General features: G+C 54.6%; 1 protein-coding gene across 1 annotated transcript in view; it reads left to right on the top strand.

Annotated features, from left to right (window-relative positions):
• Window positions 1-14,609, top strand: part of TMEM132D (transmembrane protein 132D) — a 259,981-nt gene that overhangs the window by 119,399 nt on the left and 125,973 nt on the right. The window contains exon 3 of the mRNA XM_040986864.1: window positions 2,543-2,689. Coding sequence (XP_040842798.1) covers window positions 2,543-2,689 — 147 coding nt within the window. The remainder of the gene's footprint in view (window positions 1-2,542; window positions 2,690-14,609) is intronic.

Below are 14,609 nucleotides of genomic sequence, written 5' to 3'. Positions count from 1 at the left end.
AAAACCCCCCGCATCCTGTGCCAAATCTCACAAGTTTTTCTAAGAAATAAGGTTGTGAATTACAGCTTCATATAGCTAACAGAATTATTAGCAAGAAATGATGGGTATTTCATGGGTTAAATTAGCCGGTATGTCCTTTCTTAAGAATTTGAAAACAATTCATTGCAGAAACATTATCTGAATTCCAAATGACCTACTTATGAATACAATTTAAGGAAAACATAAGCCCATTATATGTCACAAAAGGCCTGGGTACTGACGCCTCCTGTGTAATAGAAAGATTGCCAAAGTCAAGTTGGCGACCTATTTATTTAAAGCCAATTTGATTCAATGAAATTCCAGTGCGTGGTAATTGGAGCAGCCTCTGGGATTCATCTTAATATAACAGTGTCTGCCTTCAGTGAATCAGACTTCGGTGTCATCTGCGGATGAGTATCTGCTAGGCTGGGGCCACAGCAAGCGGACGTTGGGGCCAGGTGGCCTCGCGGCCTAAGCATACACTTCTTGGTTGACACGTGATCTGTGCAAGTGTTGGGTGATCCTGTCATTACTTAAACACAAGGTGTGTTTCCCATGGAGAGGTGGTGTGTGGGACGGCCACCTCCTGAAAATGGACACGCAGGAAGAGAGCCAGCTGTCCCGGACCACCCAGACCTTAAGGACACCACAAGCAAGGCCCAGGACACAGCACGTGCTCAGAATCACTGCTGAGATGTGTCATGGCCAGGACCATGTGAGAGTGAGAGTGTGGGGGTGCAAGGCCCGGACACCTGTGCCCTCTCCTGGTGCCAAAACAGCCCGTTGACATGAGCAGTGGACACGAACAGGCAGTTTCCAAAGGCCGAGATGCAAACGACCGGCACACGAAGAGAAGGCTCGGAATCGTGTGAGAGAGAGTGGCCGTCATTCAATGTGAGAAATACCAGATGTCGCTGCGGGGCTAGGGAAGTACCATGCAGTGCTGGTGGGAGCAAAGACTGGCACATCGTTATGGAAAACGGAGACTCCTCAGAGAAGTACAGAGATGTACCGTATGACCTGGCCGTTTCACTCCTGGGAATCTACCCAAAGCAGAGTTACCTGCACTTCCAAGTAGACGCTCCATTTATGGAGGAGAAGATATGGAATCAACCCACAAGTCCATCAAGGGATGACTGGAGAAAGACGATGTTCACTCGTGTGTGGTTCGTGCTTTGAATGCCCCATCTCAATAAAATGTTTAAAAATTGTTGGCAAAGACAGCTTGGCCAGCAAGGAAGCGTGGCAGGGCTCAGCAGGGGTGTTGGCTCAGCATGCTCACCCGAGCCAGGAAGTCCTGGGTGCTCCTGGGGGCTGCTCGGGAATGGGAGCCCTGCCAAGGTCACGCTCCACGACCTTGGCCCAGAACCACCTGCGGCTGCCTTTGTCGGGAACAGCCCCCTCACTGCTGTGCGCTCTCCTGGCGATGCTGAGGCCTCCTGCTGTGAACCACAGCTCCCTCTGCCTGGAGTGCTGTTACCTTCCCTGTGGCTGAAGGAAGACGTGAGTGGGGGTCCCAACAGTGAACAGTCTGGGGTGCAGAGCCCACTTACTGGGAATGCTGTGCCTTTCCCTTCAAAGAGTTGGCATGAATTAAACAGACTTGATCATAAACTCCCACACATATCTGAAATGCCTGCCAAAATATAATGACCCAACTGCAGCTTCAGAGAGCAAACGTCACTGACATCTGACCAACCGCATTCACTTGAAAGTCCATGATGAGGTGCAGATGGAAGCTGGTGGGTTGCACCTGTGTGGTGGCGAGGAGCTGTTCATGTCCAGGCGTCCCATCTGCTCTGGGAAAACTGGAGCGGGTGGACCCCAGGGGGCCTTGTGAGGATGACAGGAGGTCAAACGACAGTGGACGAGTGGTCAGAGTCCTGCTGATGTGGAGGGAGAATGTGCATGGCTGGATGGAAGGTGGAGCAGCCGGGAGGCAGCCCTTAGGGGGTCCTGGTACTTGGAGGTGAAAGAATAGCTAGTTGAGCCACCACATGGGCCCATGTGAATAGATTTTAACCATTTTAACATCAGGGACAGCAACTAGCCTGAGAATACTGTTTCTTTGTGGAGCTCATGCCTGCTTGTTGCTGGTGGACTGCCACCAGCTCCTGCATGAATTCGGAGGCTTATAGAAGGCTTACGATTCTGTTCGGCTTTAGACTCTCTTGCTAAGCTCTAACTCGCATCTTCTTGGGTGTGGAGGAAGCAGTGTTGACCTTCTCAAGGACAGCTCCTCCTAACTTTGTAGGAGCAACTGAGAAAAAACTAGGACAGGTGGACCAGAGGGTGGTGGCAGTTCTGCCTGAATCCTGTTGTGAGCCGTGCAGCCCAGTCCACTGTGACCCAAGAGCTAACACGGTCCTGGGGAGTCCCCAGAGCTGCAGCCCAGTCCACTGTGACCCCAGAGCACAGTCCTGGGGAGTCCCCAGAGCCATGCAACCCAGTCCACTGTGACCCCAGAGCACAGTCCTGGGGAGTCCCCAGAGCTGACTTGGCCCTGTGCTTACTGTCCCAACAGGGCAAAGGTGAAGAAAGGGGTTCGCATCATTGGGGTGAGAGCCAGCAGCCCTTCTGTGTGGGACGTCCAGCGGAGTGTGGAGTCCACTGCCAAGTACGCACCAGCTGTCATCGTTTGTCGGAAGAAGCTGGCTGGCTCAGACAACAGGTGAGTCTCACCTGGCCCCGCTGTGCCCAGCTCGGTGGCCGCAGCTTCCTATGTTTGCTGACTGTCTTCTCCCTGTGGTTGGCATTGGCTGCGGTCCTGGGGGTTGTGGTGCTGCGGGTGAGGTGGGCAGAGGCTTGGCTGGGGAGGCACATCTGTTCTCTGCGTGTGCCTCGTTATCTGGAAGTCCTGGGAACGACCTTGGGGATGTTGTCGCTTGGCTGACCATTGGTTCTTCAGAATGGAGGTTCTCAGTGGCTCCGCGTCCCTGGGCAGACGGAGCCACACCTGCTCTCCCACCTCCACATGGCATCTTTTAACCCATCACATCAGGTGCACCCTTTGTTTCAGATGCCCACTTGGCAAATGTCAGAAAGAAAGCAAGAGCGTGGTACAGCTCCAAGACCGAGAGTGCATCCCACGCTTGCTCTGAATTTCCGTGTCGTGTGTGTGACTGCATCTGTGTGCAGGCTGTGTGACAGTGCGCGTTCCGTGTCGTGTGTGTGACTGAGTCTGTGTACAGGCTGTCTGACGGTGCGCGTTCCGTGTCGTGTGTGACTGCATCTGTGTGCAGGCTGTGTGCCAGTGCGTGTTCCGTGTCATGCGTGTGACTGTGTGCAGGCTGTCTGACAGTGCGTGAATTCTGCTGTGGAATTAGCCAGAATGACCGGTCTCTTCAGGGAGAGCTGAAACCCAAGTCTCTCTGTGTCTGCCAAATTAGAAACGTTAGCTGGCCGCTGGACAGAGAGGGCCAGGGACTCAGCTGCTCCTGGTCTGTCCCCCTCTTCTGTGTGAACGCCCGGCAGCGTTCTGAGTGTGACCACACACCTGCATTGCATTGTGGTTGCGTTTTGTTCTTCCTAGTACAGAAAACGTGATCAGTGATGTAAGGGCAAATCTGGTAGGGAGCTTAGACTTTCCGAGCGCGTCAGTACGCATCATGGCGCTGTGTCCACAGGGCAAGCATGGAGTGGTGTGTTGCAGAGGGCAGCCATCTGCTGCCCTGGGAGAGTGCGTTGTCACCGCGGAGCAGTGCAAGGCGTGAGGAGGCTTTGTGAGGCTCCCCGGGGGCTCCTTGGTGCTGTGTGGGCTTCTCCTGTGTGACCAAGGTTTGAAGATGAATTTTATTTCTCAGTGATTTTAAGAGGAAAAAGGTGAACTTTTGCCTGGGGCCAGCCAGTGTTCTTTCTCACCGCACTGGCAGCTTAACACACGCTCAGGCAGCCGGGCGGGACGCGAGCTGGGAAGTGAAGAGCTGATGTCCCCCGGCCACATGCTGGAGGAGTGGAAGGAAGAGGCTAAAAGTAAATGGTTCTTCAGGGTAAACTGTTGGACTGTTAGGTTATGGATACACAGAATAATGGCAACTTAATATACATGTGGAAATAAGTATTGTAAATTCAGAGTATTCATTAGCATGTTCAACAGTTGTGCTCGATTCACTCTGTTTCACTTTACTCCTATCTTTAGAGACTTAAATAAGGGGACTCAGGCTCAGTATGTCAGGGCATGTCTGCAGAGCTAAATAAGGGGACTCGGGCTCAGTATGTCAGGGCATGTCTGCAGAGCTAAATAAGGGGACTCGGGCTCAGTATGTCAGGGCATGTCTGCAGAGTTAAATAAGGGGACTCGGGCTCAGTATGTCAGGTCATGTCTGCAGAGTTAAATAAGGGGACTCGGGCTCAGTATGTCAGGTCAAGTCTGCAGAGTTAAATAAGGGGACTCGGGCTCAGTATGTCAGGTCATGTCTGCAGAGTTAAGGGGATTCAGGCTCAGTATTTTGGGTAATGGTGAGTTCGGATGAGATCTGTTTCTTCAAAGGATAATTGAATAACACCTTATAGAGAGGATGTTTTAATAACATTAGGTCTTGCTTGGAAACGATTTTGCTTCATGTCTTCTTCCCATTCTCCTCGCACGTTTTTCAGTAATGCTTGCAAGTCGAGACTGATCATTGGCATGCAGGAGAGGCAGTGTTCGTTAGTTCGAGAGGCATGGCTGCGGCCTGCCGGTGATGTGCCACGGATCAGGAAGTTGTGCTAATGAAGCTCAGTCACTGTGACAGGTGTGACTTTGTGGATGAAGGAGCCCTGTGCCAGTGACGAGTTCAACAGGAGTGAGACAAGATCTCTTATCTGAGGTGGAACGTGCTGCTCTTGTCTGAGGATCCGGCGACAATGTGAGCGTCTGCACGTGACCAGGGCCGCGAGCTCTGCTGACTGAATGTCGAGGCATACATCACAGGATGGAATTAGCATAACTAATCATGCTGTGTCAGAGCTGTCTGCTTTGCTAACCTCGCTCACCCTAGCGCTGTGTCGGCTTGGTCTGCTCGCTCCACAGCTCTGGGCGCCAGTACACAGGTGTTCAGTTTTCAGGGGCTCAGGGGCTCAGATCCGCAGGGTGGAATCCATCGCCAGGACGGGCATCTGTCTTCCCTTCACTCTCCAGCGTGGCTCCGGCTCAAGGGAAGCCCCCTGCCTGGAGGGTCTTCTGTCCGAGGCCCACGACCCCTGCTCGTCGGCGCTGGCAGCACACAGCTGGAATTTGCCCTCTTCCCAGGTTGGCCTCTCCTCAGTCTGCTATGCTCAGGTGCTGTTGTTCAAGACACTGTGTTTTCACTTGAAGACACATTTTTAAAGAAGCAGCAGGGACTCCCGTACATGAAGGATGATTAAAACCCCAGATGTAGACGGTGGAGCACAGAGCATGTGCAAGCGCTGAGGCGTTCAGACCACAGCATGAGCATTAGCGTAAGGTTAAGTTTCAAAGCAAGTTAGAATGGCTTAAACCACCTGGAGGAAACTGTGAAGCAGGCAGCCCCCAGAACTGTGAGGATCCGTGGACCTGTCAGCCTTCGGCACTGGCAGTGCCTGACTCCCACCTGGTCAGTGACTGCAAGGGTACCAGCCATCGCATCAGCATTCCAGGCCAAGGAACATGACAGCAAGGCACCACGCCAATAGAGATTCCCAACATCCACTTTTCCCTCTTTGATCTCATTGGCTGCAATTTAATCACAAGATCACACCAGACTTCAAACAGGCAAATAGAGCGGTAAACATGCTTTATTACAGGCCATGTTCCCAATACAATCATGTTCTGCTCCAAAGAAGGAAGAGGGGACTGGACGGAGCTCCACACAGTGGCAAAGCAGGCTAACTCTGTGCCCTGCAATGCCAACATCCCTGCTAACTTGCCTGGGATTACAGCAAAGGACGCCCTAGTGCCCGGGCCCTGCGCCCTGGGGGAGCAGCAGAGGATGCCCTAGTGCCTGGGCCCTGCGCCCTGGGGGAGCAGCAGAGGACGCCCTAGTGCCCGGGCCCTGTGCCCTGGGGGAGCAGCAGAGGACGGCCCTGCACCCATGAGAGACAGCGGAAGAAGCTCCTGGCTCCAGCTTTAGCCCAGCTCCGCTGCAACCCTTGTGGCCATTTGGGGAGTGAGACTTCTTCCTATCTTTCACATAAAAATAAAAAGCTCCTTGGAAAACAACTTACAAAAGGTCCGACTGCACAGGATGGAACCCCAAGCACACTCGGTTTGAGTGACTTGCCGGAAACGCCAGAGGATTTCTCCCAGGATGGAGAAAAGCAGTGTGCCTGCTGCCCTCTGTCACGCTCCCAGGTTCCCACGGAAACCCGCAGAGCCCCACACTGCAGGAGGTGTCCTGAACTGCCAGACGCCAGCTGCAGCCAAGTCCGGAACTCGAGAAGGGTGTATGGAGTAGGCGTAAAGAGAAAACGGATGGACCACTGCAATTCCAGGATCATAATGGACCGTGCACGAAAGCTGTGCCTTTATTTATGCAGAAGGCGTCACAAGCTCTGGCACAGGCTTCTTACGTCATGGTGAGTGGGTGTTTCCAAGGAGAATTCTGCTGTTGGTTTCACCTTAAAGCCCTCAATGGACGACACACAAGAATCAGTAACACATTCCTACTACAATCCTCATTCTACAGCTTCGTCTTGAATCAGTTAAGGGAGGAAATGCACCGCACACGAAGGAGGAACCTAAAGATCAGGGAAGAATGGAAGAGGCTCCTGGCTCCTGGCTTCACATCGGCGCAGCTCCAGCCGGCGCGCCCGCTTGGGGAGTGAACCATCAGGCGGAAGATCTTCCTCTCTGTCTCTCCTCCTTTCTGTAAATCTGACTTTCCAATAAAAATAAATAAATCTTTACAAAAAAATAACCCTCACAGAGGACCTGGGTGTGCACAGAGAACTTGGATGAAAGATCCAGGCCTGCACCTCAGTGCACACGTGCAAGAAGCTCGCAGAGCCTGCGCGGACTCCCTTCTGGCCAGGGAGCTGCAGTGACAGTGAGTCATGGGCGAAGAGGGACTCGGGGAAGGCAGAGAAATATACAGGCTTTTAGAAAGTAAGGATGGGGGATGGGAAGCCTTGGAAATGAGAGTTCCTGCATGACACTTAAGTGATATTGAAATCTGGAGAACATTCTTGAGTGAACAAAGTAAGCGTCATGAAGAGAGAGCAAGCGCTGTGGGAAGAGGCCACTGCGGAAGTGGGAAGGAGTTGACAAGCACAACGGCCACGAGGCTGGCCTGGCCAAGGCAGGAAGAATGGACACGTTCAATGGCCTTGGGGCTGGACACGGGGAAAGGAAACGCAGGAAAGGAGGCAACCAGTGAGAACAAAGAGAAACTTCAAGAGGCTGAACTAGAAAGTGAAACTGAGAGTGAAATCCCTGAAGATGCGTCTGAGCGGATCATGAGAAGGAGAAGTGACAGAGGTGCAGGTGGCCATGGCGGTTCTGTACTGGGCATGCACACAAGAGGACTGGAGCAGAGGGTGCACACAGCCCACTGTGGGGTTCGTGAATGTAACCAGAAGGTGGCAAGGACCCCAAAGTCAAACCCTGGCAGGTCCAGCAGAGGTAGCTTATCCAGTTGGGAAAGCTATCAGCAGTTCAGGCGGAGCAGCATGGGTGAGTCTTGAGGCTTCGTGCCGCGTAAAGTCCATCGGAAGACGGGCTGTGTGTGTACAACGCAACTTGTGTGAAATGTCCACAGTCGGCAAATGCAGAGCAAGAAAGATGAGCTGCCAGTCTCAGGATGGGGGACGGAAAGTGACTGCCAGTGGGTTGGGGCTTCTCACGGGCTAGCATTTGAAAATCAGATGGTACAAGCCAAGACCGCTGACTTGTCGTGAGAACAGAGTTCTGTAGGATGTGAAATGTTTGCTAACAAGGCTGTTGCAAGAGTCATCGTGTTCTGTGACAGTGTGACTCAACGGCAGCTTTGCGCACGAGCCAGCAGCTCAGTCGGGGTGCCGACCGTCCCTGCCCGGAGGCAGGCTTCGGGGTGCTGACTGCCCGGGTGCAGGCGTCGGGGTGCCGACCGTCCCTGCCCGGGTGCAGGCTTCGGGGTGCTGACTGCCTGGGTGCAGGCGTTGGGGTGCCGACCGTCCCTGCCCAGAGGCAGGCTTCGTCGCTCCCACTTGCACTGTCCCAGATCCCTGCAGGAAGCTCTGGTCACGGAATCGTGATGAGACACAGGAAATGAACAGAAGCCTCAGTGCCTGTGACTAGCAGGCGTCAGCAGCGGCATGCTGGGTACCATCCTGGCTGTGCCATTTGGAGGATCAGCTCTGCTCTGGACATTTGTTCTGTCTGATGTCTGTTTGCCTGAATTAGAAGTTAAACAAATGAGACCTTTTACTACTTTGGAAAAATGACTTGTCCTAGAGAGCCTTATATTGTTTAAAAATGTTCCCTTTGCTGGAAAAAGTGTGAAGTCTTAACTGCGACACTCCTTTTCTGCTTGACTGTGCACATGACAGAGCAAGAACTCGATATTTTTCCCCTTTTGCTTTATTTGCTGAGAGATCCAGAAACCTCTTGTCAGCCTGAAAATTCACTTCTTTTAACATCTGGAACCGGGGCATCACTGAGCCAGACATAAACCTGAAATTAGGCTGTGCAATCACCACAGCACGAGGGCCTCCCTGCGTGGGCAGGGGTGAGGAGGGCAGGGGTGAGGAGGGCCTCCCCGTGCGGGCAGGGGTGAGGAGGGCAGGGGTGAGGAGGGCAGGGGTGAGGAGGGCCTCTCCCTGCGGGCAGGGCTGACGAGGGCAGGGGTGAGGAGGGCAGGGGTGATGAGGGCCTCCCTGTGCGGGCAGGGCTGAGGAGGGCAGGGGTGACGAGGGCAGGCAGGGGTGAGGAGGGCCTCCCCGCGCGGGCAGGGGTGACCCTGTTTAGTTTGTGTTGTTTTGTTTTGGTGGCTCAGGAGTTTCACTTTCCGCAGATGGTCACAGACGTTGAGTGACGTTGGTCGTATACGAACCGCATGTTGTGTATGGAGAGAGCGTTCCCATTGTGTTACAACGTAGTCTGTCAAAAGTGGTTCCATTGAAGCTGGCTTTAATAACGTCTGCATCAGAGATGCAATGAGCCAGGGTTTGCCTCCTGTGTCCCTGATGTAATTTCTCCTAATTCTACCGGCAAAAATTGAGATGAAAGTAAAACGTTTTCTTGTGCGGATGAGGTGGAGCCAGGCTTCCCGAGTGCTGGAGCGGCTGTAAAACGGGTCATCCAATTTGGAGATTCATTTGTCAGCGTCTAGCTCACGACAGATAAACATGGCTCTCTGGCCCTGAAGTTACGCTTCTGGATAAATCTACAGATCAAAGCTTGGCCTCGGGCGCCAGGAGACTGTGCAAAGCTGTTCGCTGCAACACTTCTTAAAGTGTTTACTTATCTTCATCTGCGTGGAAAGCAGAGCAACGGAGTGAGAAGTAAAGGTTGGAGAGCTTCCATTCGCTGGTTTGCTCAAGTCCCTGCAACGCTGGGCCGAGCCACGAGGCCGGACTCAGCCTGGGGCTTCCGGTGAGTGGCAGGTGTCCCTGCAGCACTGGGACAAGCCACGAGGCCGGACTCAGTCTGGGGCTTCCGGTGAGTGGCAGGTGTCTGTGGCGCTGGGCCAAGCCACGAGGCCGGACTCAGCCTGGGGCTTCTGGTGAGTGGCAGGTGTCCGTGACGCTGGGCCAAGCCACGAGGCCGGACTCAGCCTGGGGCTTCTGGTGAGTGGCAGGTGTCTGTGGCACTGGGCCGAGCCACGAGGCCCGACTCAGCCTGGGGCTTCCGGTGAGTGGCAGGTGTCCGTGGCACTGGGCCGAGCCACGAGGCCGGACTCAGCCTGGGGCTTCCGGTGAGTGGCAGGTGTCCCTGCAGCACTGGGCCGAGCCACGAGGCCGGACTCAGCCTGGGGCTTCTGGTGAGTGGCAGGTGTCTGTGGCGGAGCTTCTGCGTGTGCTGCCCCTCGAGCATGTTAGCAGGCAGCTCAGTCCAGAGCGCCCAGGACTCAAGGTGACATGCCAATGTAGGATGCGGGCGTTCACCCAGGACTCGTGGGTGATTGGAAAAGATCTAAATATCTGGTCAAAGATGACTTTTTTGAAACAAATGCTGCCTTGATGAAGCAGTCTACCGCAGCAGCCTCCACCATCCCCTGTGTGTGATTGTTAGATGGACGTGCAAGTAAGATTGTGTGTGTGCATTGATGTGTGTGGGGTGTGAATGTGTGCGTATGTGGGCATGGGTCTGTATGGGCATGAGTGTAAGTGAGTGTGTGGGTATGGGGTGTGAGTGTGCATGTGGGTGTGAGTGAGTGTGGGTGTGAGTGTGCATGTGGGTGAGTGTGCATGTGGGAGTGAGTGAGTGTGGGAGTGAGTGAGTGTGGGTGTGAGTGTGCATGTCGGTGAGTGTGCATGTCGGTGAGTGTGCATGTGGGTGAGTGTGCATGTGGGTGTGAGTGAGTGTGGGTGTGAGTGAGTGTGGGTGTGAGTGTGCATGTCGGTGAGTGTGCATGTGGGTGAGTGTGCGTGTGGGTGTGAGTGAGTGTGGGTGTGAGTGAGTGTGGGTGTGAGTGTGCATGTGGGTGAGTGTGCATGTGGGAGTGAGTGAGTGAGTGAGTGTGGGTGTGAGTGTGCATGTCGGTGAGTGTGCATGTGGGAGTGAGTGAGTGTGGGTGTGAGTGTGCATGTCGGTGAGTGTGCATGTGGGAGTGAGTGAGTGTGGGTGTGAGTGTGCATGTCGGTGAGTGTGCATGTGGGTGTTGTGGAGGTTGAATGACAGGATCTGCCATGTTACCACTCGCGTGTCACAGGAATCTGTGTTGAAGAGCAATTCCGAGGTACTGTGACTTTAAGGAGCAAGGGCACAGCTGTGTGGGGAAGAGTCTCAGACAGAGACACTGTGGGGCAGCCGGGGCAGACAGCAATGCTGAGCTTTGCCCCAGGATGCACTGTCCTGTCTTCTCACCTCTGTTGGGAACGGTGATGCCGAGCACGAAAGCCATTGTTCAGTCAAGCTTCCAGCATGAACAGGCTGCAGGAATTACGGGCCCAGTTCTCTGTGGAATGAGACCTCAGGCACCTCACCGACGTCTCCTGGAATCAGATTATGCAACAGCACGAGGGAGTGTGTGGTCTGCCTGAATTCACCCTCATGCGGTGGGACTTTTATTACATCCATTTATTTGGTGTTTAATCTCTCCCACTTCCAAGTGAAGCAAAAAATGCAGAATTATGAAATACCCATTTCGGGGGGCACCAGCCGCAACTGCTAACTGTCTCTCTCACATCTCGGGCACCTACATTGCTTTTGATGGTGTCTCCTGGATGCTTAATCCTAAAATAACAATTTATTTATTTATTTATTTTGCTAGAACTCTACAAGTGTCAAATGCAGCACAGATCAGGTCCTCAAAGCAAGGGTCATTGTCTTGGGCCGCATGCTGTGTCCATGAGAAGGCTCTGGCGGACGATGTGGAGGTTGGGCTGTGGAGGGTTCCTGCTTTCGCAGAGCACCACCCACCTGCTGTGTGAGCAGCGAGTCTAGGGAGGATAGCACCCTGGGTTGGAACTGCTGACAGCGTCTGTGGTTGCAGCAGCTCCCACTGCGACAGCCCAGCCACGTGCCCCTGGTCGTCCCACACATTGCCCAGCTTGCAGCTGCAAGGAATGCATGTGTGTGACGTAGCTGGCATTGGTCCTGGGCATATGCATCTCAGTGCCGCATAAAGGAAGGTGAATGACGATGCCTGGATTCAGATGTTCTCGCCCAAACAAGCTCATGTTTTAAATCCTTTGTCCGTGAGTGTTCTGAAGGCCCTCATGTGGCTAGGCTTGCATCTTCGTTAACAGCTGTGCATTTATTTTCGTAGCTTAGATCCATTCATGTATCCAGACATGTAGGTCAGGGCCCAAGGGCCTTCACTTCCTGGAGTGACCGTACAGGTTCTGTTCATCAATTCCAAGGCACACCAACACCTGCCTTTATCCTAAGTAGCTCCATTGCACGTTCATTCAGTTACACGGAGAAGGGGGGACAGAAGAGAGAGGAATCTTTCCTCTCTTCACTCACTCTGCACGTGGGTGCCACAGCTAGCGTGGGGCCAGCCCGGGGCCAGGACCATGGAGCTTCTTCCCCTCTGTCGTGTGGACCATCTTCTGCTGCTTTCCCATCGGCTGCGCAGGGGGTTGGACTGAAACGAGAGCCCTTGTGGGTGGCTTATGTACTCGGCCACAGTGCCCGCCCTGCCCTCGTGCTCCTGGGGACGAGAGGTCAGTGCCCGCCCTGCCCTTGTGCTCCTGGGGACGAGAGGTCAGTGCCCACCCTGCCCTCATGCTCTTGGGGACGAGAGGTCAGTGCCCGCCCTGCCCTCGTGCTCCTGGGGACGAGAGGTCAGTGCCCACCCTGCCCTCATGCTCTTGGGGACGGGAGGTCAGTGCCCACCCTGCCCTTGTGCTCCTGGGGACGAGAGGTCAGTGCCCACCCTGCTCTCGTGCTCCTGGGGACAGGGGAGGCGTTCTTTCCACTCTCCTGGACAAGCCAGCATGGCCTGGAGCTCTGTGCCCTGATTCCCCGTGACGAGCCTGGGTGGGAGCGTCCTGGTTTCACACAGCACGACATCTCCGGATGCCCCTGGGGTGGTGAGCCTGATGCACACAGGCTGAGCGTGGACAGTCTGGGAGCAGAGAGGCCGGGGAGCTTCTTGGAGGGCAGTTCACAGAACACGAAACAGAGAAACAAAAGCCGAAGCAGCAGATCCTTCTGAGGAAGCCTTGCTTGCCGTCTGGCTGCGGCGTGCTGGGAATTCAGTCTGATACCCTAGTTTGTTTAAACAGCAGGCCAGAGTGGCATTTCCCCTCACTTCTGAAAGCAGCTTCTTTCTGACATTTTTCAGCTTCGGCAGTGTGTGCTAATTAGCTCAAGAAATTTCACTGGTGACTTCTTTGTCTTTTAACCCTGCTGACTGATTGTGACTTTAGTTAGCAAAATTAGCAGTAAGGGCACTGCAGCCTATTTTTCAGCCCTTGATTATAAAGTGCACACGTCAGGTTAACCCATTGGAAGCAGACAGCGAATGGCGCTTGATGATGCATTTGGTCTACAGGCCATCAGCACGTCATCCACTCCAGCGGAGCTGCAGAGCCTTTGGTCCCCTTGCCCGTGTGTGGGACTCCCTCCCTCAGCCCAGCATCAGGCTCCCTGTGCACAGGGCTCCCTCCTGCGGCCCAGCACCAGGCTCCTCGTGCGTGGGGCTCCCTCCCTCAAACACGAGCGGCCCGCGTCAGGTGCTGTGTGCAAGGACCGTATGACATTGCCCTTGAGTGACTCCTGTGGCCCCTACCAGCCGCTGCTGGGGAGGTGCTCCGTGGACGGGGAGCGTGCGAGTGGGCAGTGGGCGCTGACGGTGGTAGATCCGAGCCCAGAAAGCACGTGTGGCTCTTGAAGAGCAGCGGCTCCCTGTGGCTCTCCAAGGGCCTGTGTGGAGAGAAGGCCCGGACTTGGTGCTGGACGTCGGGGATGGTGACAGCTGCAGCAGACCCAGCTGGATGGCTAGCGGGGTCTCGTGTGGACAGGTTGTGTTTCCCCTGACTGTTCTGTCGCCGACTCGGAACCCAGGGCTCTGGCCTGTCTGTGCTGCTTGGGCTACCTGTGAAGAATCTCCCACAACGTTTTCAATTCCACAAGATCCTCAGGGAGATTGAGCAGATGCAATTACTGTGAAATGCGGTTTTCAAAATGGCGATGCAATGCTCCGTGTGCTTCCTTCTAAAACCCTGTAACAAAACTGTCACACATCTCACAGCCTCTGTGGTCTCACACGGACATTCTGGCAGGTGCATCTGACATCCCTCTGGCAAATGCAGCACAACAAAGCCATGGCTGCAGCTTGTCTGCTCACGCTGTGGGTGCCACTTCTGCCAGCAAAGGAGACGCTCCATGGGTGCCACGCCCCCCACCAAAGGAGACGCTCCATGGGTGCCACGTCCCCCACCAAAGGAGACGGCTCTGTGGGTGCCACGCCCCCCACCAAAGGAGACGCTCCATGGGTGCCACGTCCCCCACCAAAGGAGATGCTCCATGGGTGCCACGCCCCCCACCAAAGGAGACGGCTCTGTGGGTGCCACGCCCCCCACCAAAGGAGACGCTCCATGGGTGCCACGTCCCCCAGCAAAGGAGACGCTCCATGGGTGCCACGCCCCCCACCAAAGGAGACGTTCCTTGTCTGCTGGAGACTGGAAATGAGGACGCACCCCTCCCACCCCAGGGCCCGACCTCAGAACTCCAGCTGCATACACACCAGATGTCTTCTTAGATGTCTTTAGAGGAATGGTGGAGGAACACAGAATATCCTGTGTGCAGGTTCCCTCCCCAGATGGCTCCATGACCAGAGCCAAAGCCAGGATCCAGAAATTCCACCCAGGGCTCCCATGTGCAGGGACCCAAGCACTTGGCCCACTTTCTGCTGCCTTTCCAGGCTGCTAGCAGGGAGACGGATGGGAAGTGGCGCATTTACTTGGAAGCACAACTCATCCGGGATGCCAACACTACGGCCGGAGGTGTAACCCTGTGAGCCACCAGGCAGGCTCCTTGTCCCTCCGGGCCTCAGGTTTCT

This window comes from Ochotona curzoniae, unplaced genomic scaffold (assembly GCF_017591425.1).
Source record: "Ochotona curzoniae isolate NIBS_2020 unplaced genomic scaffold, NIBS_Ocur_1.0 contig_46, whole genome shotgun sequence".
Classification (NCBI taxonomy): Eukaryota; Metazoa; Chordata; class Mammalia; order Lagomorpha; family Ochotonidae; genus Ochotona; species Ochotona curzoniae.
Note: the sequence above shows the minus strand (reverse complement) of the source record. Positions and strands in the feature narration are given on the sequence as shown.